Source organism: Astatotilapia calliptera, chromosome 16 (genome assembly GCF_964374335.1).
Source record: "Astatotilapia calliptera chromosome 16, fAstCal68.1, whole genome shotgun sequence".
Lineage (NCBI taxonomy): Eukaryota > Metazoa > Chordata > Actinopteri > Cichliformes > Cichlidae > Astatotilapia > Astatotilapia calliptera.
This window is the reverse complement of record NC_137437.1, coordinates 25,461,924-25,489,505: the sequence shown is the minus strand read 5'-3', so window position 1 is coordinate 25,489,505 and position 27,582 is coordinate 25,461,924. Positions and strand designations below refer to the sequence as shown.

At 38.6% G+C, this 27,582-nt stretch overlaps 1 protein-coding gene across 1 annotated transcript; it reads right to left on the bottom strand.

The window, feature by feature from the left end:
* Positions 1-2,104: 2,104 nt before the first annotated feature.
* On the bottom strand, positions 2,105-27,350 carry htr1fa (5-hydroxytryptamine (serotonin) receptor 1Fa). The gene is made up of 3 exons (XM_026145076.2): positions 27,214-27,350; positions 4,489-4,611; positions 2,105-4,085 (listed from the first exon to the last, which is right to left on the bottom strand). The coding sequence occupies exon 3, from the start codon at positions 4,082-4,084 to the stop codon at positions 2,885-2,887; it is 1,200 nt and encodes a 399-aa protein (XP_026000861.1). The 5' UTR covers position 4,085; positions 4,489-4,611; positions 27,214-27,350; the 3' UTR covers positions 2,105-2,884.
* Between the last annotated feature and the right edge of the window lie 232 nt (positions 27,351-27,582).

Below are 27,582 nucleotides of genomic sequence, written 5' to 3'. Positions count from 1 at the left end.
CCACCTCCAGCTTGTCCTCCTGTCTTTTTGTCAGTGTAACAGTCTTCAAACTATACCTCACATGGTGCAGCTGCTTGGGAAGCACAAGTCAGTGTACTCCTTGCTCCTGTCCCAAGCCCAGATGAATTATCCAGATGGAGATTGCATGAGAAAGGGCATCTGGCATAAAATATGCACAGTACCAAAATACTAGAAGTAAAGTAACTAAACTTAATTCAGCCTTTATGGTGTATACTCGTGCTTTTTGTACTACAACATGCCAAATTTACTTGTACTTTTGAAATTAAAAGAACTCTCAAAAAAGATACTTTATGTAGTATAAGATAAATGGTCCCTACTTAACACCTTTTAACAACTTAGTGTTCCATAAAGCCCTATCAATGTTGCTCTCACACACACAGACAGGCGGGCAATGTTTCTTGTATTGCTGTTCAATAAAATACTGCTAATAACATTAACATCAGAAAAGCCCATAGAGGGTCAGGCGCAGTATGTTGATATCTTTATTAGTGGGCAAATTCACTAATCCAAAGCCCCTGATAATAGTTCTTTTTTTGCTTAGGTATAGGATATGAAAGTAGAGTATATTATACCTTGTCTCTGCCTTATTCCTGCACTGGTATTCCCTATTTAATGAAGCAGCTGTTATGCTGCAGCTATAGTTAGAAGAAGCTCTGTTCATAACCAACAGATGTGGCCTTTGTCTTTTTGTGAAAAGCACTTCAAATGCCTTTGTCTGTATGGACATGGGGTACGTTATTGCAGCCTACAAGTCTACAAGTTTAATGTGGAAACTGTTGAAATAAATTGGGCAAACCTGCGACAGGTTCTGTTTGAGGAAAATGCTATAGTGCTTGTAAGTGAATACAACTGGCGGGACTGACAATTGGAATGCCCTGATGTTCTACTGGGACACCCACTTGCAGTGTAACGTAGTCCATCTGGCAGGAATTCTAGCTTTATCAGCTCTCCCAGTGAGACAGTGCAACTCCTCACTGACTGACACACACACACACACACACACACACACACGCACACACACACACACGCACACACACACACCGGAACATAAATGCATGTAATTTTGAAGAAACAAGTGCGAAAAGATGCCATTTAAACATGTTCTTTCCTATGCTTAGGCAACATTTAAACATGGTCTTCATCATGACATGAACAGTGTTTATGATGTAAGTAAAAACATTATCCACAAACATTTGACACAGAGAGAACTTGCACAGCAATGCTTATTTCTAATTACTTTTATTTGTTTGACCGATGAGAGTAAGTGAGCAGTATTTTCAGATTCATGAATCTTGTTGCTGTAGCATTGAAAGACAGTACTAACCAATCAGAGTGTCTTTCTTCTTGCCACAAGGGGGCACCATCAAATCAAAATATGGAAAATATCCACTCTATTCACATTAAACAGTAAGCAGACTGATGTAATATAGCATAATAACATTAATTTACACATACAGCTTATCATTGGTATTCCTGCTACCATTTTCTCCATACATACAGGGAATATGGTGATACTCTCTCCTTAAACAATTACTTAACTCGGAGAAGAACAGGAACAAATATTTCAGCTGTGGACCATTTATTATTGATTATTTAGGCAGTGAAAAACAAAGGAAGAAACAGCAGACTGGTCATACTGTCAGAGATCTATATACGTTTATGGAATGCCTTATATTATCTCATTGGTATACAGTACACCCTCACACTTGACTCATCCACATCCATCAACATATCATGTGCCCTCTTGAAACCAATAAAGAAATAGTAGTTCTATTCCAAGTACTTGAGTGGGAGTAGTGTAATGAGGATTTCTCCACCAGTGACTCTCACCTTCAATTAATCTAATGCTAGCTATGGTGTGGGAGTGAAGCTAGATGGGGTGTTGGTTCCACTAGATAAATAATATATAAATACCATAGGAAATAATCAAATGATGTTGAAAAAAAATCAATAAAAGTGGCAGTGCTTTGTATAACTTGTAACAGTAGACCTTTTCAAAAGTCTTAGGGTCAAGTTTATGTTGGTACCCCAGTATTTTGTTGTTATTTATGGTATGACTTAGCCCTAGATGTTAAAATTTTTTTCTTTATATTAATTACATTTTACGCTGTTAATTGTAAACATTTAAAATATTATTTGTTAAGTTCAGGCATTGACATCTTATGAAAGTTAGACCATATCTTCCCATGTCTTTTTAGACTGTCAAGTAAATGAAGCCAGTACCTGTACCATTAACTTACAAGAAGGTCAAACCATCAATCAATGGAGGTTTAATATTTTTGGAATGTTTTGCAGGGCTAAATATATACTAGTTCTGCTAACAATCATTGCAACAGTCAGAAAACAAGTCACCTTTCATAACATCACAGCCACAAAAAGCAACAACTTGGTATACTGTGGTATTTTACACATGTCCAATATTTAAGCCAGCAGCGTGGACTCGGCAGAAGGGAGGTCATTAGATGAAACAGACATAATGGTCAGCTATTTCAAGACCTATAAATGGGGCTGATCACTAATGCTCAGAACTCAGGCCTCAAAAAAGGTCAGTGATGGCACATTTTCTCAGTGTCCCTTTACATACTCCAATTAACATCAATGAGGTCTCAGGCTCTTCTATAAATAGCAGGACTTGATTTTCAATTGGGAACTCGCACCATCTCATTGCTGAGTCGGTGCCATTTAGGCTGCTGAAGTGGCTGATGAAGTTTCTTTTCCAGTATCAATCCTTTTGCTCTTTTAAATTATTCTTTTTCAGACATAATAACTCAGTTATTCAGTCAGTATTTTTGACCTGAAGCCATTAATTTTGTTTCCTCTCATATATAGATGGTGTACAGGTTTGATCATGCATAAATAATCATCAGAGGTAATGACTGCACCTCACAAGTTTTTGGAAGGCTTTTTTGAAGTCTTCATTGAAGATGGTGTAGATCAGAGGGTTGATCAGAGAATTAAGGTAGCCCAACCATGTCAGGAAGTCAGCCATTTCCCCTGAAGTACTGCAAGAACCGCAGGTGTTGACAATCAATTCCTTGACAAAAAACGGCAACCAACAGACGACAAAGGCCCCTATTATCAACCCCAGCGTGGATGCCGCTTTGCGCTCTCGTGAGCCCGAGATTCGAGGTCCTTGGTATAACTGACTACGACGTGATTCACTGCGTGACTCATGCCGTCGTGACTTGCACTTAAAGGCCTTTACAGACACACGGACCCGTTCACGTGGAGTTTCCTCTGTTGAGGGTTCAGAGAAAGACTTTTCCGGTGGGCTTACAGGCTCAGGACTTCGAGGCCCGCCATCGGCATCACCATCTCCAGCAGGATAGGTAGAGGGGATCATGCTGCCATTGGTCATGCATGAGTGACGGCTAGCCCGGCTAGCCTCCCTCCGCATATATAGGGTCTGAGCGGCCAGGTAGATTTTATAGTAGAGGATGAGGATGAGCAGCAGTGGAATATAAAATGCTCCGAGTGTTGAATAAAGGGTGAAGGCCATGTGAGGATGGATGATGATGCACTCATTTTCATGGTCATTATTGCCACTGTAGTGTTGCCACAGTAGAGGAGGGAGTGAGATGAGGATGGACAGGAGCCACACCACTGCCACCATTGCACCAGCTCTGGCTCCTGTACGTTTGCGAGAGTACTCCACTGCGTCTGTGATAGCCCGGTAACGGTCAATGGCGATTGCAGCAAGATGCAGAATGGAGCATGTGCAGCAGGTGACATCCACACTTAACCAGAAGGTACACACCACCTGACCCATGACCCAGCTCTTCTTTTGGATGTAGATGATACTGAAGGGCATGACCAGCACAGCCACCAGTAAGTCGGTCACTGCTAATGAGCAGATGAGGTAGTTGGCTGGGTGGTGCAACTTGCGAGTGACTGCAATAGCTGTTATCACCAGGCAGTTGAAAAATGTGGTGAGGATGGCCAGCACAGACAGAGTTATAGTAAGCAGGATTTCACTAGGGGGAAGTTCAGTGGTCTCCAGTGAGTCATTCCTGCTAACGTTGCTTGTGGCAAACACCCCTTCAGTGTAATTGGGGAAATCCATTCTGCAAGCAAAGAGAAAATGAAGAGAGTGAGACATCAAAGGGGCTTAGGGGAAATTGTATTTTACTAAATTCCTTTTCAAGAAAGGCTGCGCAAGTCTAAATTTATTTTTTGCCTGCATGTATTAATTGTTATTAAGCGATAGGGCTACAATCTCTGACGGAGTTTAAAGACTTGCACTATTATTTTTCTTTTGAACTATCAGTCAATTTTCTCGCTTTTTGGACTTCATAAATTAAAGATGTCAAAATGAATTAAGTCAGTTTTCTTTTAATTAAAAATATGCTTTTAAAGTCTGCTAGGGTCTTGAAACATTACTTGGCTGAGAAAGCTTGGAGAAACAGCTGCCTTGCCCACAAAAGTCTGGCCAAATCTTTCATTACATATATATTACTCCAGTCCTACCTGTCTATGCTGTAACGTGTTGCATCCAGGTGGTTCACTGTGCAGCAGACAGTCTGCTCTGATCTGTCTAACCTGGCAGACCTGCTATCACATCACTTCTGTCAGTCATCAACTCATCAACACCTGGGACACAAAGAGAGGGAGATGGAAATGTGAAAAAGGTGAATATTGAGAGAGAGAGAGAGAGAAAAAGACCCCAAAACAGTAGAGATGCATTTCAAGACACTGCACTTTTTTGCACTTTTTAAAAGTACAGTGAATTACACTTTAATATAATCATGTACAAAATATCTGTAGGTTCTCAGTCATCCAGGATACAGTAGTTCTCAGTACCTAACAATCAATTCCTAAGCATTTCAACCCCCCATTTACATCTTTCCTATCTTAATAGCTCACATGATGGTGGACTGGAACAATAATGATGATGGGAATGACCCAAATTTTTTTTCACACCTTAGCTCATGTGGCAATTCACGCGATTAATACTAGGTCAGAAACTCTCAGGACCCCCTCTAGGGGAACACCCCCGACTAGGGTTTAAATACCTGCGACTCTAGGCTATTTGTTTTAAAACTGAACAAGCCTCATGGATAATAAGCGAACCTTCACAAACCTAAAAAAATTAAGTTGCCTTCTTATCAAGCACTCATAATCATGTACAAACATGCAACAACAGTACCACCAATGATTACTACAGTAATATGGTTCAGTTCATTGGTTGTTAATATGATTAATTTATGTTTCATGTTATGATTTGTTAGTGTATATGTTGTTATCAAGGCTTTTTAAAATTAATGTGATTAAAAAGTTTTATAAAACATAAAAAAGCACCAGCAGCATGATCAGAGAGTTGTAACCACGATCAGCAACTTCAGTCCAAATGGAGGCCTATTTGCAGGTATGACCATTACACCCAATGTGTAATGGTCTGCCATTAATTTAGCAACAGCCACTGTGATTAAATTAAAAAGCATAGATTTGGCTGCCATTGCAGCTCTCCTCCACCAATTGCTCAGTATCCCAAAGACGAGAGTGGAAACTGTTGCTATAGAAACACAAGAAGTACAGTACTTTCACTTAATGTGGTAATCAGCAGAGGCAGCCAAACTCTGACTGTCAGGTCTCTATTGAGACTGTTCGATTCCCAGGCGGTATGTCCGGGGCTCTGTGGGTGGGTGAGTGGGGTGGCAAGACTATATAATGAGTAAATGAGATAAGAGATTTCAGTTCACAATACCTCAGTCTTACTGACTTAGCACAAAATATTTTCAAATGTGTCTTTACCTTGTCCATAGTTAGCTCTTACTGGTGCCATACTGTAATGTAATCTAGGTGAAATCCCCATAAAGATATAATATGTAGGTGAAATTCACTAAGAACAGTGCAGAGGCAGGCTTGTGCGATGAGTATTCTTCAACTGCAGCATCCTCCAAGGTGTGGGCACTGGCCATCCCTTAGTCAGACTGTGCCACTGCTGCTTAGTGTTATTGTTTTACTGCATAAGATAAGTACAGATTTCTATTGATAAAGCACACTGACACAAACCCCTTGTGAACTATAGTTATTTTATGACAAATTGTGTACACCTCATTTTTGGTGGAACAGAGTTTGAGAAAACAAATTTTGCCACACTGACTGAAAGTAAATCCTGATTAACTATGGACAGATTTTGTCCAACGAAACTGTCACAACTGTGTAAGACACAGTCATGAAACTTTACAGGTGTGTAGCTGATATCAAAAATGATGGGTGGGCGATTTGACTCCTTAATATAGAGTAGCTAATACCCCCAGGCACTAGTACGAACCTTAATTCATCCTCTGTCCTCTTGATACTTTTCCTATAAACTAGATTTGTCTAGTAAATCAACATACAGTGATGAGAAAAACAACATTTTCGCAGGAATCTATGCAGTCAAGAGGTTATACCATACCATAACGTGAAGTAGTCTTTTAATCAATCATTGTGGAAGAATTTTGGCTCACTCCCCTTTGCTAATTAATTAATTAATCATTTGATTGTCAGTCTGGCTGCTACTTCTCTTCTTAATTCCTATGGAAGCATTAAGAGTATTCTTAATTTTTCACAGGACTGCGTAGGGTCTTGTGGAAACATTCTTATTCACATGACTGTATATTTTATTTAATGGTGGTCTAAAAACTCACTTGCATCGCAGCTGGTATAATCCCATTACAAGATGGTCTCTACTTCCTTCACACCTTTGATATCAGTCTTTAATGGCAATGAAATTTCCTTCCTCTGCTTAATGATGCAATTGTACACTCCTTCCCATTTACCCACGGATGAGTTTGCAAGAAACCCTAACAGTACTTAATATGCAGATTACTCAGTTAGATAAATGATAATTACCGCTGCACTTCTGTCGCACTCTGTGTTACAGCACTGCCATATTTTCAGCTGTGCATCTGAAAATAGTTTATTTTTTTCAGTGTCTTTGCAAAAATGTATATTTAGACATAGAGTATGGGCATTTCTGTGTGCATGCACAATGGTTGACGTATGCAAAAACAGTGTCAGCCAGTTATTATATGCAACAAAGAAAACATCTGCTTTTGCCTTGAAATGTTCTATAAGACAGGCTTTCAGTCCGAGGTCATCTGAAGATAAGCTCCAGTGAGCCAGCATGAATCTAGTCTGATCTGCTTTGTTAAAAAAAAAAAAAAATACCAGTCCCTTTGCTTGAATTTGGCAAACTGTAGAAATAGCAAACTGCAGAAAGAACTTAATTTACTGTATCACAGCCACATTGTTTCAAAATTACATAGTAACTTTTTAATCCATTGTTTGCCCTGTTGCTCCATTATTTTCGTTATTTACTTTCAGTCTATATATTATGAATAAGTTGCGATAAGATATAAGAGACCCAAACACTGCAAAGTTACTTTTAATGATCTTTACATTTGCTAATATTGGACGATTTACACAGCACCCAATTATTATATAAAACTGTGCTCCAAGATTATTGTACTCTTGCAGTCTACTACATTCAGGATGTAGATTGCTTTGTCACCTCGAGGCTGACAAAGCAGAAACGCGCTAAAATCGTTCTCCAACTTTCACAGATGATGTCATAGAGATCAGTATAATCCAATCTTAACCAGAGTCTTTCAGTAATACTTAAAGACATACGGTAAAAGCATTTACAAACCAAAACAGTCAGTGCAGTATACTATATGTATACACACAAACATCAACTTTTAAGGATGGCAATCAGTGAAAAAGGTGTCATTCCCCTGACATTCAATCCTTCTCTTCTCACTCTCTCTCTGTTTTCTTCTTACAGCTTCATGGAAGCTGCATTTACCATGTGGATTACAATCTCTAAAACACAGTTTGGCCCAGGCTGGACATCAAGCTGCCAAGTGTTGTTGTGAAGGATGAGAGTTGTGAAAAACCAGATTGTGTGACTGACAGCTCAGGAAAGATGCTAAATAAATCACTATGAGGGCAGAGCAGTATCTGTCTGTTTATTTATTTTCTTGTTCTGTATCTGTTTAATTTTGGGGTTGAGGTAAATGACAGAGTTAGCCAGAAGTAACGCTGCAAAGGAAACTGTTTAAGGAGGTTAATTACTGCTTTTATTGCTGTTTGTTTATTTGTTTCTAAGTTGAATAAAAGTACAATTAAAAGATTAATTCTGCATTCTGGGACAGAAAAATACTTTCCACTACAATATTATAATGATAAAGTAACTTACTAAGGTGTGGGACGGGGCTATTCCGGCAGACTTTGGACAGCATTGCTGGGCACAGCCTGTATAGCTTAGGGCATTGAACTAAACTAAACAGCTCTAGCCTTATTTTTAATCAAGTGACGAGACTTTTTCATTTAGATAAAGAATACCAGTAAAAAAAGTGTAACATTCAGGATAACAGTGACAAAGACTAAAGGACATTTTGTGCCAGCTACTAATGTGATCTAATTCATTGATTTTATTTTATTTATTTTTTTGAGTACACTAAATTACTGTCATCTCTATTTTACAGCAGTGTTCTCGCTCACTGACCTGTGTCCTCCACGTGTCTCGTGGGTTTCTGTACACAAGCGGATACACACCATGTCACCGGCAGCTCTCCCTACCTGCTTCATGGAGATAGATGTATTACCTGGCAAGATGCCCACTGAGGACTTAATTTGATGGAACTGGTTCAGCACTCACCAGAGGCAAATATAGCTGCTGTAGTGCATTTGTTGCTGTTGTTTTCATTTCATTTGGCAGGTAATGCAGTATTGGTTATTTGGTGTTCACTGTTACAGATCACCTCCACACATTTTTTTTTAGAAACACAAACAAAATACACCGATAGGTACAATAATTTGTGATATTACCATCTTAAAGTGCCTCATATATCTACTCCTTCTCCTTCATTGGACAATTCATGAACATATGACCTTGCAAATATAATTCACACACTCACGTCTAAGTGTATGTGTGAATATATATGTGATATGTGAAATATATTATGTGATCAGGTTCAACTTCTGAAGTGTTGGCTTGGAAGTTAAAGTGTATATTATGGACTTCCTTTTATATATACATTTTAGAATAACCCTGAAATACTTTGTTGAGCATCCATATCAAGTAAACATGGCAGCTTGGGGCCCATGTGGGGCCACTCGGTCTGCACACAGATGGTTAAATGTACTGCACATTCTAGCCCTACAATGGGGGGCACAGGCATGCTCCAAATTTCACAATTTGTTACCTACAGACTTTCCTTATAGGAACCCAAACAGGCAAAACTAGTTGTAGACTAGCCCCTACTTAAGCCATATACACTCTCTGCCCTAAAGGGCAAGATTGCTACCTAATCATAGGAACCTGAAGAAGTATTTGTAGCAATAAATGCCAACATTGTCTGCACTTAGTTAAAAATGAATGGGTCATTTCTACCTGTATCTGTCAGTTACAGTTTATTGTGAATGAAGGTAATCCATTTCAGGAGATTCAGTCCCTTTGAAGAACACATGGCTAGTAGCACGTTTTATTGGGGGTGACGAAAGTGCACAACAAATGTTTAAAATGTTTCTAGTATCTTCCGCTCACAAAGATACTACAAAACAACTACACAAACATCTGAGCGTGGGGGAGCGACACAAGGCCTCATGACAATTTACAGCATTTTCCTGTCAGCATCACTGAACATCCTGGCAACACAACCTTGTCTGCCCAACCCTCCTCTTTGGTGTCCTTATCCGAATTAGAACGCTACTGAAGGAGACAATTAGGTGAGTCTGTCACTGTTATTAGTTTATGAGGTAAAGCAAATACAGTGTATGACATACCTAAATTGAGCACTTCATTAATACAATGACAGGAAGTAAACAGGAGAGCAAGTGGGGGATAATACTTCTTTTCCTAGATTTAATGTCAGAAACTGAAGACTGACACTAGTATTTACTTCAGAGAAATCTAAACTTAATGGCGGCTTTGTTAGGTACGCCTGTTCAACTGCTCATTGATCAACTAATCATATGGCATCAACATTTTGGTATGTAGATATGCTCAAGACGACCTGCAGAAGGTCAAATTGAGAATCAAAATGAGGAAGAATGGGGATTTTGAACATGGCATGGTTGTTGGTGTTAGTGCCAGTAGCGCTGCTCTGAGCATTTCAGAAAGTGCTAATCCACTAGGATTTTTTCCACACAACCATCTCTACAGTTCGCAGAGAATGGTGCAAAAAAAGAGATAATGTCCTGTGAGCTGCAGGCCAAAATGCCTTATTGACACCAGAGGTCGGAGAAGAATGGCCAGTCTGCTCCAAGATGACAGGAAGGCAACTGTAGCTCATTGTTAAAACCAAAATATGCAGAACATACAACACATCCACCCTCAAAGCAGATTTAATTCAGACGACACTGGGTGGCACGCTGTCAGGGGTAGACATTTGTTCAAACACAAGTAAGAGAAATGAGACAACTGCAGACCGACTCAGAGTGTAATTAGAAAACGTGCGCACGGGTGAATGTCTCTGAGAAGACACCCACACGGGTGAATGTCTCTGAGAAGACAAAACACACCGAGCACAGGCTCGCTTGCTTTATTATAAGGCAAAAATGGGTTACATAGTACTTCCTCTTTTAACTGTCAGGGAAGAGGTTAAACATTAAATCAACTTATCTGATCTTTCACACACTGGGATAAGAATACAGAAGTATATCATGCTTTATCTGACATCACAGACACTAAAGGAAAAGAATGCATCATTATATCATGCTGTCAAACATCTCAGACACTGAGGTAAGGAATGCATCAGTTTTCCTTTAACAATAGACTTGGTTAGGTGATTCTTCAACAATAGGCTTGGTTATGTGAAAATATATGAACACACAAAATATAAGGCATACTTGGTTAAAATATAAGGCTTACTTGATTATATTGTATTATAGAGATTTGGTTATAATGTATAATGTAGAAAATCTCTAACACACGCATTACTATTGAGAACACAAAGCCTGAGGCTAAAATTTACATAGATTTACTAAAAATTTACAATGTAAGACAGAAAAAATGTTGTCTGTTCTAATGTATCATGTGAAATTTGAATCTTAGAGTCAGAATTTAAGACACAAGCATGGATCCATCCTTCCTTGAATCAGTGGTTTAGGTTTGTGGTGGTGGAACAATGTGGGGAACATTTTCTTGCCACACTTCCTTCATACCAGCTGAGTATCAGTTAAATGCTACAGTCTACAGTTTTGTTGCTGACTGACGATATGCATGCCTTATTCTCCACATCATACCCATCTTCCAATGGCTGCTCTCAGCAGGAAAACTTGTGCAATTTCACAAAACTTGAATAAACTCAAAAGTTTTTTTTGGCCCACCATCAACAGATCAGAAATCTAAAAGAGCAACTTTGGGATGTGGTAGAACAGATTTGCATCGTGGATGTGGAGCCAATAAATCTGCAGCAACCGTGTGATGCTATGATGTCAATATGGACCAAAATCTTTGAGGAAAGTTTCCAGCACCTTGTTGAATATGTGCCCCAAAGGATTAATGCATTTCTGAAGACAAACAGGCATCCAGCACAGTGCTGGTGAGGTTCTAATGAAGTGGCCAGTGAGTGGATTTGCCTACAGCTACTGCCAGGAAACAAGAGTGCTTATCTCTCATCAATTTACAGCTGAAGAGCCAAATGTTATTTGAGCTGATGAGAGCATTGATTGAAAAAGTAAACATTACTGGTGAGTAGTTACAACAAAAAAGGAAAAAAGTTATTCTTATTTCACTTATCACGCTGTGGAGAAAAGCAAGATTAGAAAACTCTCAAAGAATATGCAAGCAGTTAAACATTTTTTTTTCTGGTTTAATTGCATTTAGAGTGGAAAGTACAGCACTGTGATTGTTAATGTTTAACTGATAACTGTGTGATAACTTTCGTCTCACCAGCTCTTGATCCTAAACATGATATGTGCTGATTATATTTACAAACTGCAGAAGACTTAGTACTACTTGGCTTCTTTGTACATTTAAAAAATACATATTATTATGATATTTTATTGCAGTACACAATTTTAAAATTTATGTGACTTAAATGACTTTTTTTTTAGTTATTTAAGCCTTGAAAAAAATATTTTAAATGAAAGGCCAGATAAATTTAAAGTTAGTCAGCATGGTTAATAGGGCTGTTCGATATAACGATATATATCGGATGACGATATAAAAACATCTATCATTTCATATTACGCTACCGTTTGTTTCGTGGTGTTGCAAAATAAACTGTTTACGGCAATATTTTTTCATCGTTTTGATGGTCACTGTAGAATTTCTTGAAGTTCTCTCTTTTTCTTATATTTAATATAACCACACTACGGACGGACAAGCGACTGTTTTTATGCGTTGTCGTTAGCAACAATGACAGTAAATCCATTGCGTGGCTCCGCCGTCCGCATCTTTATTTTCCACATAAACCTTTCACAATAGATTCTGTTGAGATTTTTCAAAATAAACTTAATCACGTGAAATAGTATGCAGAGTGTTTACGGATGAGAAGCTAAAAAGAGCCATCAGGTGCTAACCCCCGTAGAACAGGCTTTTTTCCGCAGCACGCCGTGAAATAAATACTCACAAAGAAAATTTTTGCTGTTTCAATGTATGTAACACTAAACTCCAGGTACAAGACGCCCAGCTGAAAACACTTCACGCAAGTCAAGTTGCCCAAGATTCACCGAATTTACAGAAAATGTGGGGTTTTTTTGTCATTATATATCATTGTCGGGACGATCAATGTTGCGCAGTCCTAATGGTTAAAGAGGTTAAACACATTTTGTTTGTGTTTAAGTTTACAGCCACAGTTAATCAGTCTACAATTTCACCACCTCAGTTCCTGCCTATACCCTTGAGTAAAACACCATGTAAGGCTTTTATTTTGAATCCTGGTGGGGGTGAGCCTTTTCTAAGATCTCTCATGCCATTTTCTGCACTGCACAGCTAATTTGGTGAGAAATTCAGCATAGAGCTTTTAAAGAGTGCTTATGAATTTGTGAACACTTTGCCACATATGCATAGTGAATCTATAACTATATTTAGATAATTAATAAGTAGCTGTAATACTGCATAATCAGCCAAATGAAATGAATCCAAGTGCATTCATAGTTCCTCAAACCAGCAGGAGCTAATATCCTCCGCCGGTGTTCATTAATTCTGCAAGAGTTACCTTCTAACACGACACAGTTTAAATGGACCGGGTGGGAGATTGGAAGCAAATGGCTAAAGTGATGGGAAGTCTTTGAGAAAAAAGTGTTCATGTGGAAGTAAGTTATTTAAAGATATGTTGTCCTTTTTCTAACAATGGCAGTCTTGACTTGTTTCATACTGATTATTAAATTTTTTTTTTTAATTTAAGGCATTGACTTTTTAATTTCAAATGTACATTAATACAACAGCACAACTAAAAATATGGAAACCACATTTTTGACAACATGAGAATTGGTTTGAAAACTGACCAATCATTTCAATAAGATTATTGTTTTTCCTATAGATCATGAATTAACTCCTAATTAAAGAGATCTATTACAATCTATTACTGAAGTACCAGAAGTGGATAAATCAATGTAAAATTATTTGTACACTTTATACATGACTATTATAGACACATTTCTTGAGAGATTGATGTGTGTATTAGTAATATACTGTCAGAAACACATGAAATTACTGAAACTTCCATCCTGCTGACTCAAACTGCATGTTCTTCACTGTTGAAAACAGACAAGTGATTTGAGACTGCAAGGTGAAAAAAAGCTTTGAATTCTTTTGTATGCAGCTTTAAAATCTGAATACAGTATCAAAAGGCTGACATAACTGTAGGGGGTTCAAAAATTACTATGATTAATAATATAACTCTAAGGTGTTAAGCTTTCAAAACAAATTTTCAAGCAAGTCAGGGAAAAAAACTACAATATTTAATCACATATTCTTGCCGTCTCCAGAGTTTTGAGTGGTGAATTACTAGGGTTAATTTCTGCTGAGTACTAAGTAAATTGGGTGTAATTTGAGGAGACTTTTGCTCATTTTTAATTTGATTACTTTTGGAGTTTTAAGTATTGCTTTTGCTGGAAATGGCACTTGTATAAAAAACAGTGTTAAATTTGTAATATGGGAAATCAATTGTGGATATGTACTTGTGTAAAATATACAATGAAATTTAAATGTATTGTATAATGGCTCTTCTATTTACATACATTAGTAAAAACCTCAACAAATGAATATTTATTGTGACCCCGCTTTGCCTTTAAAATCGCAATAGTTTCTCTCAATACTTGACAACACAATTAACACAGTTCTTCTGTGGATTTATCCTGCCTCAGTTTCTTTTAATTTAATGCCATACTGACTAGGTAATGTGGAGATCAGGGCCCTCCTCACTCTTCCTCTGCTTGTTCTCCGTGGCTCTGGCTGTATTTTTGTCATGCTGCAAAGTGAATCTGTGAAAATACTCCATATATGGCTCTGTGTAAATGTATTTGACCCTTTTCTTATCACTCTCTTTCTTTTTGCAGTTTTTGAAAAATATTTTTACACATGACACACTTATGTTTCTGATGATCAAACAAGTTTCAATATTATACAGAGATAACACAGGCAAATACAAAATGCAGTTTCTAAATGTTGATTTAATTAAATCTATCCAAACTTAAATCGCCCTATGTGGGGGGGAAAAGGGTTTGCCCCCTAAACCTAACAACTGGTTCTTCCCACCTTGGCAGCAAAAACGTAAAATCAGGCGTTTGCAGTAGTTGGCAATGAGTGTTTTATATCTCTGTGGAGGAATTTTTGCCCACTCTCCTTTTGCAGAATTGTTTTAATTCAGCCATACTTCAGGGTTTTCAAACATGAATGGCCTGTTTAAGTTATGCCAAAGAATCTCAAAGGCATTTATGCCACTTTTGACTAGGCCACTCCAAAACCTCTATTTTGTTTGGTGGACTGGTGTACTCTGGATCATTGTCTTGCTGCATAACTGGGGGATTTTCTTTTTGGAATTTCAGAATTTCCCCATACCATCACACTACCTCCATGTTTGACCATTGGTATGATGCTGTTTTTATAAAATGATGTGTTAGTTTAATGTCAGATGTAATGGGACTCACAAAGTTTTGTCCCATGGAATATTTTCACAAAAGTTTTGGGAATAATCAAGATGTTTTTTGGCAAGTGTGAGATAAGCCTTTCTGCTCTTTTTGGTTAAACAGTGCCTTTTCCCTTTGAGCTCTCCTATGGGTTTTTGCCAAGTCTCTTTTTTATTGGTGAAATAAACAGACCGTAACTTAGAGAAGTGAGTCCTTAATTTCTGTAGTTCTTTTGTGACCTTGATAAGTTGTTGATTTGCTCTTGGAGTAATCTTGGTCTAGCCAATCTTGGGAAGGTTAATCACTGTTTCAAGTTTTCTCCACTTGTGGAAAATGGCTCTCACAGTTGTTTGCTGGTGTACCAAAGCCTTAGAAACCCTTTGTAACCCTTTTCAGACTGATAGCCAATAACCTTGTTTTCTCAGTTGTTTCTTTAGAGTGTTGATTGTTCCTATTTGAGATCTTTTAGTCTATTTCACTTTGTCAGAACAACTTGTTTTTAAGTGATTTCGTTATCCACATGTCTAGCAGTAATCAGGCCTGGGTGTAGCTAGTGAAACTGAACCCAGCTTTCCAAAAATGTGTCTCATCATAGCTGATTCATGAATTAACAAGGGCAGAGATTTACTTTTCCCCCCAAATACTGACAAAGTTCTATTGCGAGACTATCACTGTGCTCTAAACTGCTTTAGTGGGAGGAGGCTTTCCTGCAGACTGAAGGGTGTCATATCAAATGTAGGAACGTAATAAGATTAAGTAACAATATTTCTAAGAGTGCAATAGAATCTTTTTATTTGTCTTGTTTTCAACTAAATGCTAAAATTTTTAAAAGAATGTGATGAATCTCACGTCTACTCACAGCAGCAAGCAATTGGTTTATAGACACACATGCACTTCCTGCTGTATTTAATCAGTTCATGATGCGTAGGCAAACTTTGAAGTTACAGAAAACAAAGCTTATCAGAATACATTTTATATCCCTGTCTTTTATTACTTCTTTTACTGCTTATTAAAGTCTACTTTGGATTTACCAGAGAGCACATCACTGGTAATTGTTTCTGGGCTTCTACATTCAAAGCTACACAGAAATAAGAAGTTTACACCAGTACTACAGTACACTGTGCTTCACGCCACACTCAGACGTAATATAAAAAACAATTCTGGATACAGCTTAAACTTTTGTGACACAAGATTAGATTACTTTTGCCTTTAATGATTTTCACCGGTGTAATGATGGATACGGATATTAAAAAAGATGAAGATTCAAATACAGAGATTAGTCAGTCCCTTGTAAAGCCTAAAGCCTACACCCCAGAGTGATCTAAATGCCCTTTTTATTTTACTTTATTTTGATCTGTGATCACACCCACCTGCTATTCAAACAATTTTCTAACAAAACAACCAGTTAGAAGAACACTGGCTTGAAGGGAGGGTGGCCTTAAACACATAGCAGCTAAAATAGCTTCTTTAATACAGTGGGTGAACTGAGGGGGCCGCACAGAGGCCCAGAATGAGATAAATCAGGACTTCTTGAACAGCTATACTCTAGTAGACACCAGGAACAAACATAAGATGTTGGCTACGTTTCTATTTTAAACTCATACTAACGCCAAAAGTCAACACAAGTTTTACATCTGCAGTATTTTATCCAGTGCAATGCAAACTGAATTTAAAGATTTCTGTTCTCAGTGAAAATGACTAATTTGATAGTTGCTGTTAGTAAAAACAAAATGTTTGGGGTCAGGAAAAAAGGAAGCTTTAATAAGGTCAGAAAGTCATTTTCTTATATCAGTTTTCAGTATCATCAGTTTTGAATAACTGTGACCTGCAGTTCAACATTAATGGCTCAGTGTCACTGCTTCTTTTTTGTTTCTAATTATCTCTGATCTTCCAATCAAAAATGAAAAAAGGACTACACTCCTGTTCTGCACCTCAGATGTCACATGATTATGCCATATTGAAAATCAGTTTGTTTTTCCATCCGTACATTTCCACAAATTTCCCTGCTCTGACCAGCCCTTTAGAGGCATTACAACCAAGCAAACACTTGCATCAGTGGACATGCAGAGAAGAGTTACACCAACTTGTATACACCAGAACCTGAAGATCTAGTTCAAACATTTTCTTTCAGGGCGAGCTGGAGCCCTTTTCCAGTTTTCATGGGGCAAGACGAAGGGTACATTGGGCAAGTCACAAATTTGTCATAGGGCTAACACAGAGACGCAGACAACCATTCATGCAGCCAAATGAGAATAGCCAATTACCTAAAATGCTTCTCTTTAAACTGCAGGAGGAAGTCAGAATACCCAGAGAGAACCCATGCAGAGCCATCTCATCTACAACACCTCTGTGGTAAAACCTTTTAATGTGTGTGTGGACTGAAACCTTTGATGGAAACATCCCTACAGACAAATATGGTAATTTTAGATGCAGTTACAATTTTGTTACCTTATTTGGAAAAAGTGACTTAACAGACATTTATGTAAATTAAACTTTTTGAGATTGTCACATCGGTCACTGTGGGCTGCAGAATTTGCAGTAGAGAGTTGCAAAAACAGAAATATCATGTATTTTTAAAAAGTGTCTTGCCATTACAGTCCTACCAATACATTATGTTTAAGCTTTCATGTCATAACAAATGAATTGCCGAGATAAATTCTCTGACCAATTTTGACATCAGGATGCTCGAGTACATCGGTACAGAGCAATCAAAATAAAAGCTTAGCAAATCTTGGTATGCATGTTTTGAGCCTGAGACGCACCGACAGCACACAAATCCATTGTGCTTTTTGATCCTTACTCTGAAGTATGCACATTTCACAAGCAACAATACTCACAGTTACAGTGTAACTCACAAACACCTAAACACACAAATAATAATGCAACATTATTTTACTTTCCTGCATCTACAACCCTCCCACACATACAAAGTTAACAGCTCTGGAAGTTGCTAGAACGAATCGATGAGGTCACTGCCAATTCTCACTGGAAGAGTAAAGGACAAAAGCTGCACAATCGGATCACAATCAAAATCATTTCAAACACCCTTGCATCAGTGATCTGTCCAGGGTGTACCCCTCCTCGCCACATAACAACTGGGATATGCTCCAGAGGCTCTGTAACCATGTAAACTGAACGAGCAGTTAAGGGATTGGATGGATGAATTTAGTTTGAAAACAATCTCACCAATGTGACTCAGCTGGATACTAATTTAAGCCACATTGTTTTGGTAACATCACAGAAAACACTCCTGTTTTTCTTTTTTAATAAATCAAAACTTCGTGATTTATTTAACAGGTTTGTCCTCAATGAAGAAATCCTGAACTGACACACAACTTGTGTTCCCAGTGGTGAAAATGAGCTGAAATTGAACTACAAGCAGAGGGAATTATTTGACCTTTTAAGTGGAGGATGTTTCAACCTGAACTGAAGAAAACCGCTAGGGAAAAGCCAATTAGAAATTTGTATTCAGACTGCTGGTGCCTGGATGAACAGCACTGAAAATCCCTTTAAGCTGCATAACTTGCAGTACATACCATTCAAGGCTCTACTAAAATGCTGTACCCCTTTACTCCTGTCTGGGTCCCCAATTCACAAAGCAATAAACTTTTAATGAAGATTGTTCAATTCTGCAGGACAGTGTGGCTAAAACCACTAAAAACCAGGACTAAATGTCTTTGCAATGTTTTTCTTCCGAGGACGGATGCTGTCGGCTGTCTTAGACAGAAGCGTTTCTGACCCGAGCACTTACAGTTATTGAATGCATCATAAAAGAAATCTAAAGATTGAATTTGATGCTATCAATAACATTGTTTCATCACCCCACTCTTCTCTACAATGCTTTTCTGTCCATGGCGATAATAAGTTTTTTACTCTTTTCTTGATAAGGTTATGGTTATGAGGAGCAGTATTCGTCGTGTGACGTATCAGCTTCATCTCTGACTGTTCAGAACTTATTTCAACTTATCAGCTTTCAAGCTCTGATGCCATTGATTAGCAAAATGAAGTCATCTTCTACTAATACTGTCCTCTGTTAAAAGTTTTGTCAGTGTTGGCCCTGCTAGAGTAGCAGTAATTAAGCCCTCATTGTCAGGATTTACCTACCCCTATTTTACTTAAGTAGTAGCCTTGCTTAGACCCTGCTGTGTCCTTGAACTATAGCCAGCTACAGACAGGCACAATATTTATGATGATATTCAGCCTGGCTTTTGGAAAAAAGATACTTTTCCTCATGAGAGATCTGTAGCTGCTCTTCTGAGAATTTAAATGATCATTTAATATCCTCTTATCCGCGTGATTGTTCTGTGTTAATGCTACCTGACCTCTGCATTTCACTCCTGATTATGAAGTTTGCAACTGGTTAGCGTGTCAGGCAAAGGTATATACTGGTTTATTTCTTATCTTAAAAATCTGGGGTTTGCTATGCATTTTTTAAACTTCACACCTCCTAATTATCTCATAATGTCTAGCAGAGCTCAGTTATTGTCTTTATGTTTGCTGGCCTTGAGACATGTTGTAGAGAGTTTTACAATATGATACCACTTTGATTATATTTACCTTTTCCTTAAGGGGAAAACCTTATAAAGCTTAGAGTTCATAAAGGCTCAAGTTCTTTAATGCTGTCAATAAACAGGTGCCACACAATTTCTTAGAGCTCGCAACAGATAATACAGAGGTTTGCCAGTTTAAAATTCTCATCCTTATGTGCAAATACTGCATCAGCTCCTGTGTATGTGGTCACACAGTTTGCCTAAGGACCCTGGGTAATCAAGCTTTTGAGGCTGTGGGATCTGAACAGTGGAATGCGCTGCCTGCATCTCCAAGGTTTACAGTTCATAAATACATAAAACCAGAACTGGTACACAAACATTACCCAAATGCCTGTTTGAGCAGACATGTATTTAGGAAGGATGTTTACGTTTTAGCTTTTGATTTACTTCCATCACTAGTTTTATTCATTCTTTGAATAGCTTTTAATCTTGGGTTAGATTTTTTTTTAATTTCTCTACTGTTTTTTAATTTCAGTATTGTGTAATGGCTCTTATTGGATCTCTCTGACTTTTATCTGTCTTCCTAGATTTTTACATTATTGTGTAATTTTAACTATGTAAAAATTGTAAGCTCATGGACCGTGAAATCATCACAATTATTTGACCTTAGCTATAAAGAGTCATAAAAGTCTCTGTATTTTGGGTCCTTAAACATGTTTGCATTATATGCTTTTCAAAATAACATGCTTGTGTGTTGGTGTTGCATCTTCTCCTTCCCTGTGTGTGTCAGTGTGGCACAAACACAAGAGCGGAGTAGACACATGGAATGGATGCCTTGAGAGACAGGTAAAGTAAAGATAACGCTGCTGAATCTGACTCTTTACATTTGAGTAAAAGCAATAAAGGCTTTCAGTATTTGTTAAGCTGGTTATGACAGTTCTGTTTAGGTTCAACAGCTACCATCTAGGGATGTTCCTGGAGACTAATTTATTGAAGTTAAACAAGAAAATAAATAGACTAGTCGACTAGCCTAAAAGACAGAAAAAACGACAGAAAACATTTAAAACTGAGCCCAGTCTAATCACTCGAGTTAAACAATGGTTTCTTAGTTATATTCTTACACAGACTATATGCAGCCACATAAAAGTACTACAGAAGCATGCCAGTTGGCAACTTGAATTTCTGGTGTCAAACAGCAACATTTTAATGTAGAGTTAATTAGTCGCACTCATCCCTACTATATCTAGGTGTTATCCAAAAAACCTGTGGCACTGTCGGTGCTTTGACGCTTCCCATGATTTCTTTTCTCACTTGACCCACTAGAACAACACCCTCACTGTGTACCGGAACTCCCGATTTCCAAAGAAAGATACTTGGCCAAGCATTGTGTCTTTTCATCCTGTTAGTGAAGTGCTCAACATGGTTGTGTGTTGGTACTATGCAGAGCTTAGCACAGCATTGTCTACATGCTGTAGCTGTGTACTGTCCGTCCATCCATCCATCCATCCGTCCATCCATCCATCCATCCATCCATCCATCCATCCATCCGTCCATCCATCCGTCCATCCATCCATCCATCCATCCATCTGTCATCCATCCATCCATCCATCCATCCATCCGTCAATCCATCCATCCGTCCATCCATCCATCCGTCTGTCATCCATCCGTCCATCCGTCCATCCATCTGTCTGTCCATCCATCCATCCGTCCGTCCGTCCATCCATCCGTCCATCCATCCGTCCATCCATCCATCCATCCATCCATCCATCCATCCATCCATCCGTCCATCCATCCATCCATCCATCTGTCATCCATCCATCCATCCATCCATCCATCCGTCCATCCATCCGTCCATCCATCCATCTGTCATCCATCCATCCATCCATCCATCCATCCATCCATCCATCCATCCGTCAATCCATCCATCCGTCCATCCATCCATCCGTCTGTCATCCATCCGTCCATCCGTCCATCCATCTGTCTGTCCATCCATCCATCCGTCCGTCCGTCCATCCATCCGTCCATCCGTCCATCCATCCATCCATCCGTCCATCCATCCATCCGTCTGTCATCCATCCGTCCGTCCGTCCGTCTGTCCGTCCGTCCATCCATCCATGTCTAGCTCACAAAGGCAGTAGTCTAAGCAGAGAACCCCAAACCTCCTTCTGCCAGGCCATGTCCTCATCCCATCTCAGAGGATACTGACGCAAGCCTGCTAAGAATTATTAAATTCTCTCTTAGAAAACCTCCCCCAGCTTCCCAAATGACCAAACTCCTTATCCTATTGATAAGGGACAGCTCATCCACTCTTAGGAGGAAACTCATTTCTGCCACTCAAATCTGTGATCGAATTCTTTCCATCAGTACCTAGAGTTCATGGCCATAGATGAAGGTGGGACCATAGACTGACCATAAACCTTAACACTCAGCTCCTCTTCACCTTAACAGACTACTACAGCATCCACATCACTACAGACGGCACCAATCCATCTATCAATCTCCCACTTCACTCTCCCCTCACTACTGAGTAAGATCCTGATGTATTTAAACTCCTCCACTTGGGCAGAAACTTGTCCCTGACCCAGATTCAAAGTAATATTTTTTCAGAGTTTCTTCCTCTTCACTTTTAATTTTGCTGTCATTACCTTACCCGTACATGACAACTTTTCAACAGTACAGCATTCTACCTACATAAAGCATCAACGCTGTGGGCTTACATGTTGTATTTGAGTTGGAAGACTACATGCAAGAACATCTGTATTTACATAGACAAACACCTTTGCAAACGTATACTAAGGTGTAAAGCCTGCGGGAGGCTTATAGATAGGGAATGTTTTCACAGATAGCTGTCAGAGTCAAATTTAAGCAATTTTAGGCTTTGAAAGGCATCAGCAGTTATCTACAGGCCACTTTGCCCTTTGTTTCTAATGGTGATCCACTTTTAATAAACCTATTAGAGCAGATGAAAAGGGAACAGCAGAATGCAAATGCAGCGTGAATTTCTTTATTATATGGTACTTCCAACAAACAATCACCCCCACTTCAATAAAAACATGTCTACCACCATCACTGTTTCATAGTGTATCATCAAATGTGTTTAAGAAAATGAACCAAATAGTGCTGTTTGCTTGCCTTCACCTTTTTCATAGCATGTCCACATCATAAATCTGTTTTTTTAACATTATCAATAATATTATTGACAGGAATGTTATATAATTTATATAAATGATACAAAAATAACTGCACCTTTTGGAAGGATAAGTTAGTGACGCTTTGAGTTTTCAAAGGGAAGAACTGGCAGAAAAAGGGGGAACTGTGCTACACTATTCCCTTTGGGATGAATGCAAGGATTCTGTGAGACTTTCAGGTCTCCAAAAGACTTTTTGGGCTGTCTCTTTGATGCAGCCCCCAGAAGATATGCAGGCATAGAAAGAGACATAGAATAGAATTGAATACATGGATGGACATATGAGATCCTGTGGTCTTTACTGCATTGCTCTCAGAAAACAAACCTAACCAAGTGATATTGTTACATAAGCTTTCAAGATGAGCATATAAGTATGATGAGTTGTTTATTCCTTAAAACACTCTGTGTAATGGACATTACAGCCTCTAGGTGCCGCTAATGGGTCTTTATGGGTCCTCCCCCCCTGTTCCATTAGGAGTCAATTTCATATAAGATGCCATAGGGGAGACCATCTTTCAAGGTCCAGGGCAGAGTCCACTCAGTTAGATATGACCAGATGATGGACTCTTCAGGGCTAATAACAAACCCCTGTTTTTCTTTTCATTTTGTATTTTTCTTTTAGAGTGTGCATTCATCACCCTTGCAAAGTCATTTAATGTCTAATGGCTTCAATTAATTTTTAAGAATAAAACAAGTAAATAGGTGGCTATTTTATTGTTTCTGCACACTTATCTATCTCTCTCTCACACACAAAAATGAGAGTGTGCAATATTGCTATGTTTGTTCTCTGCTGTCATGGTTTTGAGCATCGCCTTCAAAAATCCATGAAAAAAACAATAAGAGCTGTCAAGATTTCGGTTTCTTTTGGCGGTTAATGTAGGCATAAGAACCCTTAATTTGAATTTTCATCTGCCATGTACTGGTGACAATTAATTAAACATTGATTCGGGGAGGCCTTGGACTTTTTAAGGTAGCTGGAAAGCAGTAATGCACATCTTTTTAGGACAGGCAGAGCTATGAGACAGAGAATTCAACAAGATATATTTTCATTGTCTGGTAGCAATTGGTCAGATGTGTCTAGACAGGTTTTGATTGAGGCTCTTGATTCTGTGACATGTGTCAGTGAAAAGATGTACATCAGGTATGTGGCTGGGCTTTGTTAAGAGCCAGAGGGAAATGGAAAGAAGACAAGATAATGCTTGTCCCAGAAGTCTTTCTTTAAAACGATTTAAGCCATTACATTTATGAAAAATGTGCCAGCCCTCATCTGATTTACTTGGATCAGCTGAAAGAGAAATCTTAAAAGCTTCATTTCTCTAATAAAATTATGTTTTGAGGTAAAAGACTGGCCACAGGTAAAGGATAACATGTGTATTTAAGAGTAAAGACAGCAAACAAATACCCCTTCAGGACAAACAATATAAGATGTTCTATTTTGCTGATATACTGTCTTTTGCACTGCTGATACTATCAAATAATTCAAAGTGTAAACAGAAACAGCAGGTCTTGTCTGCATACCAATCACAAAACTACAGATATTACATACTTTTAAATATTTAAAGAGTCTTATGTTAGATGAAGAACTCTCAGCTAAGCACTGAAATCCACTGTGATGCAAAGAAAACAAGTTTATCGGAGCATGACATAAACAGAAGGGGAACACAAGGTAAATATCATTTTTGTAGTGAGCAAACACATCCGCTACACCTTTTGGTTTAGTTCATCTACTCAGTGCTGTTTGCTAGTTTCCTTTGAGGGGCTGCAAAAACTCAAACTGTAAAATATTCAGAGCACAATGCATCAACGCACAGGTTATTCAGTATTGCCATAGAGCTTTGCTCTTTACTGCTCATCCCTTATGGAGTAATTATAATAATAATCCTGCAGCCCAAGCTTACAGCCTAAAGTTTACCAACATTGCCTCTCAGAACTTCTCAGAGGCATATTTTTCAGCTACCTTTCAGCGTAAGGGAAATATTAATGTTACATTCACATTTACATAAAGTTGCAGGGATGCTTTTATCATTTCTTACACAGAATACCGTGATGTACTCTGGGTGAATTAGCAGAATGTGTGACATGGGTGTCTGTTTTATTGTTGAACCCTTGTCATTTTGTGTTTTGTTTGCTTTTTCTGTTGCTAAATGTTTATATATATATATTCTGCTCATTTTCCATGTTTTGTTTGCTTTTAATGTTTCTCTTTTTATTGAAGTCTTTGTAAGTCTCTCCAACCCCACCCACCTCCTTCCCCGAAGGTCCCTAAACCCTCGTTAAGAAACACAGAAGTAGTGTAGTACCATTGCTATTAAAACTGTGACTATTAAAATGGGCTCTCATAAATTTCCTATCTGTAAATTTGACCTTTGACCAAAATCAAATGTGTCAGCTAAAGATGTATGAAGCTTTAATAATTTAATGAGGTAAATATGTTCTTGCAGAATCAAGCATGATCACAAGTAAGGATGAGGTAGGACAAACTGTCAATAAAAACTAGCCTCAGGCAAAATTGATTCTATTGCTGTACTACTGCTCTTATTGATATTTAAAAAATAAAATCCTACTCTGTCTTGCAGTATATGTTGCAACATAAATTTTAGAATGGATTTTGCAATGACTTGGATCTTTTTGTTAAGCATGAAATGGATAAAGCATCACTCTGGTATGTGATATTGTATCTATGGGAATCAGTTAGCATGAGCTACACTAAATACTTGCTACTCCGGGGCCCTCAGACCATCACGAGCCACGACGTGTCCTTGGTCTGACTCTGCTACTCATCACTGAGGTCCATTATTTTTCTTTCCAAGATAACTTCGCAGCTGTAATTAAGTTCCATAAGTAAATGTGTCACCTTGACCAGAAAAAGAGCCCAGCGTGGAGACCTTCTCAAATATTTCATGTCATTTAAATGAAAGAGTCCTTAATACTGTCCTCAAGCTTCTGAAGGATGGTGTGGCACTTTGCTGTGCGTGCACATGGACCACTCTAGTATCCTGGGAGTTATATCCATATGTACATCTTATCTCAATATTAATGTCAGTGGAGCAAGATGTATATCCTTTATAACGAGGCAGGAAGTCAGGGGTGGATGAACATTTACTGTGTCCAACTGACATGTAGCCAGGACAAGCCCTGCGATTAGCATTGATATTTCCATATCCTGAAAACACAGACTTTCACCATTAGCCAAGTCATTGTATAACCTTACTATAAACTAACCTTGCCATATTTTCCATAAAAAGACTCAGCCATGTGCACACATCAGGGAAGAAATACTCTTTTTTTCAAATGTTGTTAGTAGATATAAATGTTGCCAAATTGGCCCATTAGGATATTGACATTCACATCTGCAGATGTGCATGAACATGCATGCAGTCAGATATGTGACCATGCTTGGTTCTCACAACTATATGAAAAAGCAAAGCCTCTCCTTTGATGCCATCACTGTTTCTCACTCTCTCTTTATCATACCAGCACATAATCCTACACATATGCTGTAATACGCACACAAACACATCCACACTCCCTTCACATACAAGGCTCTGCCTGTCTCTACCACACATCATCCTCCTCCTTGAGCACACTTGATGTAATGCTGTAGGTTTGATCTTCCATGGGTTGGTCCAGGAACACCAGTGAACCTGCTGATGCTGCTGGTCAAAGAACTATTTCATTGCAGCAAAAAAGCCTTGTAGCTGAATTCCACCAGGTATTTGGAAACCTGATTGCCTGCTATAAAATGTCCTTCTGATGTGAAGCACATTATGAGCAGCCAGAGAATATGGCTGTATTATATATTCACAAACACACATGTAGCAACTCGAAAGCCTTTGCTTTCAGAAGAACATTTCAAGACAAGATGATTTTTTTTCCTCATCCTTTTTCACTCTTGATAAGCCATGAAGATCCAAACAATACTCAGTCAATGCAAAAACAGCCTGTACCAGGAGCAGGTACATTAATTTGTTGCTGTCTCTTATATAATTAAAACCGCACGCTCATTATGAAGTCACTGTGTTAGATCTGAGAGGAGGGTAAACTGAATAAAAGAAAAGAAAACGAAGGACTGTAACTTTATCAAAAAATAGAAAGGTACAAGTGTAAAGATGGTGCATCGTTCCTGAGTCTTTTTGAACATCCAGTTCAGACTTTATCGAATTATAAGCGTGGAAATAGTTGTGCTTTGCACAAAGGTGGAGGCAAAGTGGGAGCTCTGCTTTGATTTATACATGTACAAAGACAACGTTGCAATATCTGAGTGACATTTCAAAAAACAATTAGGGTACCAAGACTATATTGATGCCACATTAATTAAGCTTAATATGCACTTGGCACATAGAGATCTGTCTCTGTCTAGAAAGTACTTCCTAATTTCGGTCCATGAATTCAAAAGCTGAACACAGTCTGTCTCTCAATAAATGCACAACCTGCAGAAAATAAACTTACCCACTCTTCCGCTGCAGCGATTAAATAACAGACGAAACCAGTCACTGAGAGAAGTGTATTACATTCCCCATTAATGTCCATTCACAGCTCAACGACGCTCACGCCGACACCCGTCCGTGTGCCGACGGAAGGGGACGCGCAAGCGAGAGCGCGCCTCTTGGCCAGCATAGACAGAGCTCTGAGAGATGCGTCAGTAAGGAGGAGGTGTGAAGACAAGATAAGAGTAATAACAGCCCTCCAGTAATGAAGAAAACGAGTATTATTGTGGCATTTTGTATATAACTTTGCCAGATGCGCAAGAACGTCGCCTAGCCTGCTACTGGTTCGCTATGACCTTAGTGTAATGCAGCGTAATTGGGTATCTTATAC

What these genes read in the sequence shown, in the direction of transcription:
- htr1fa (XM_026145076.2), bottom strand. Translation starts at nt 4,084, where the DNA reads ATGGATTTCCCCAATTACACTGAAGGGGTGTTTGCCACAAGCAACGTT.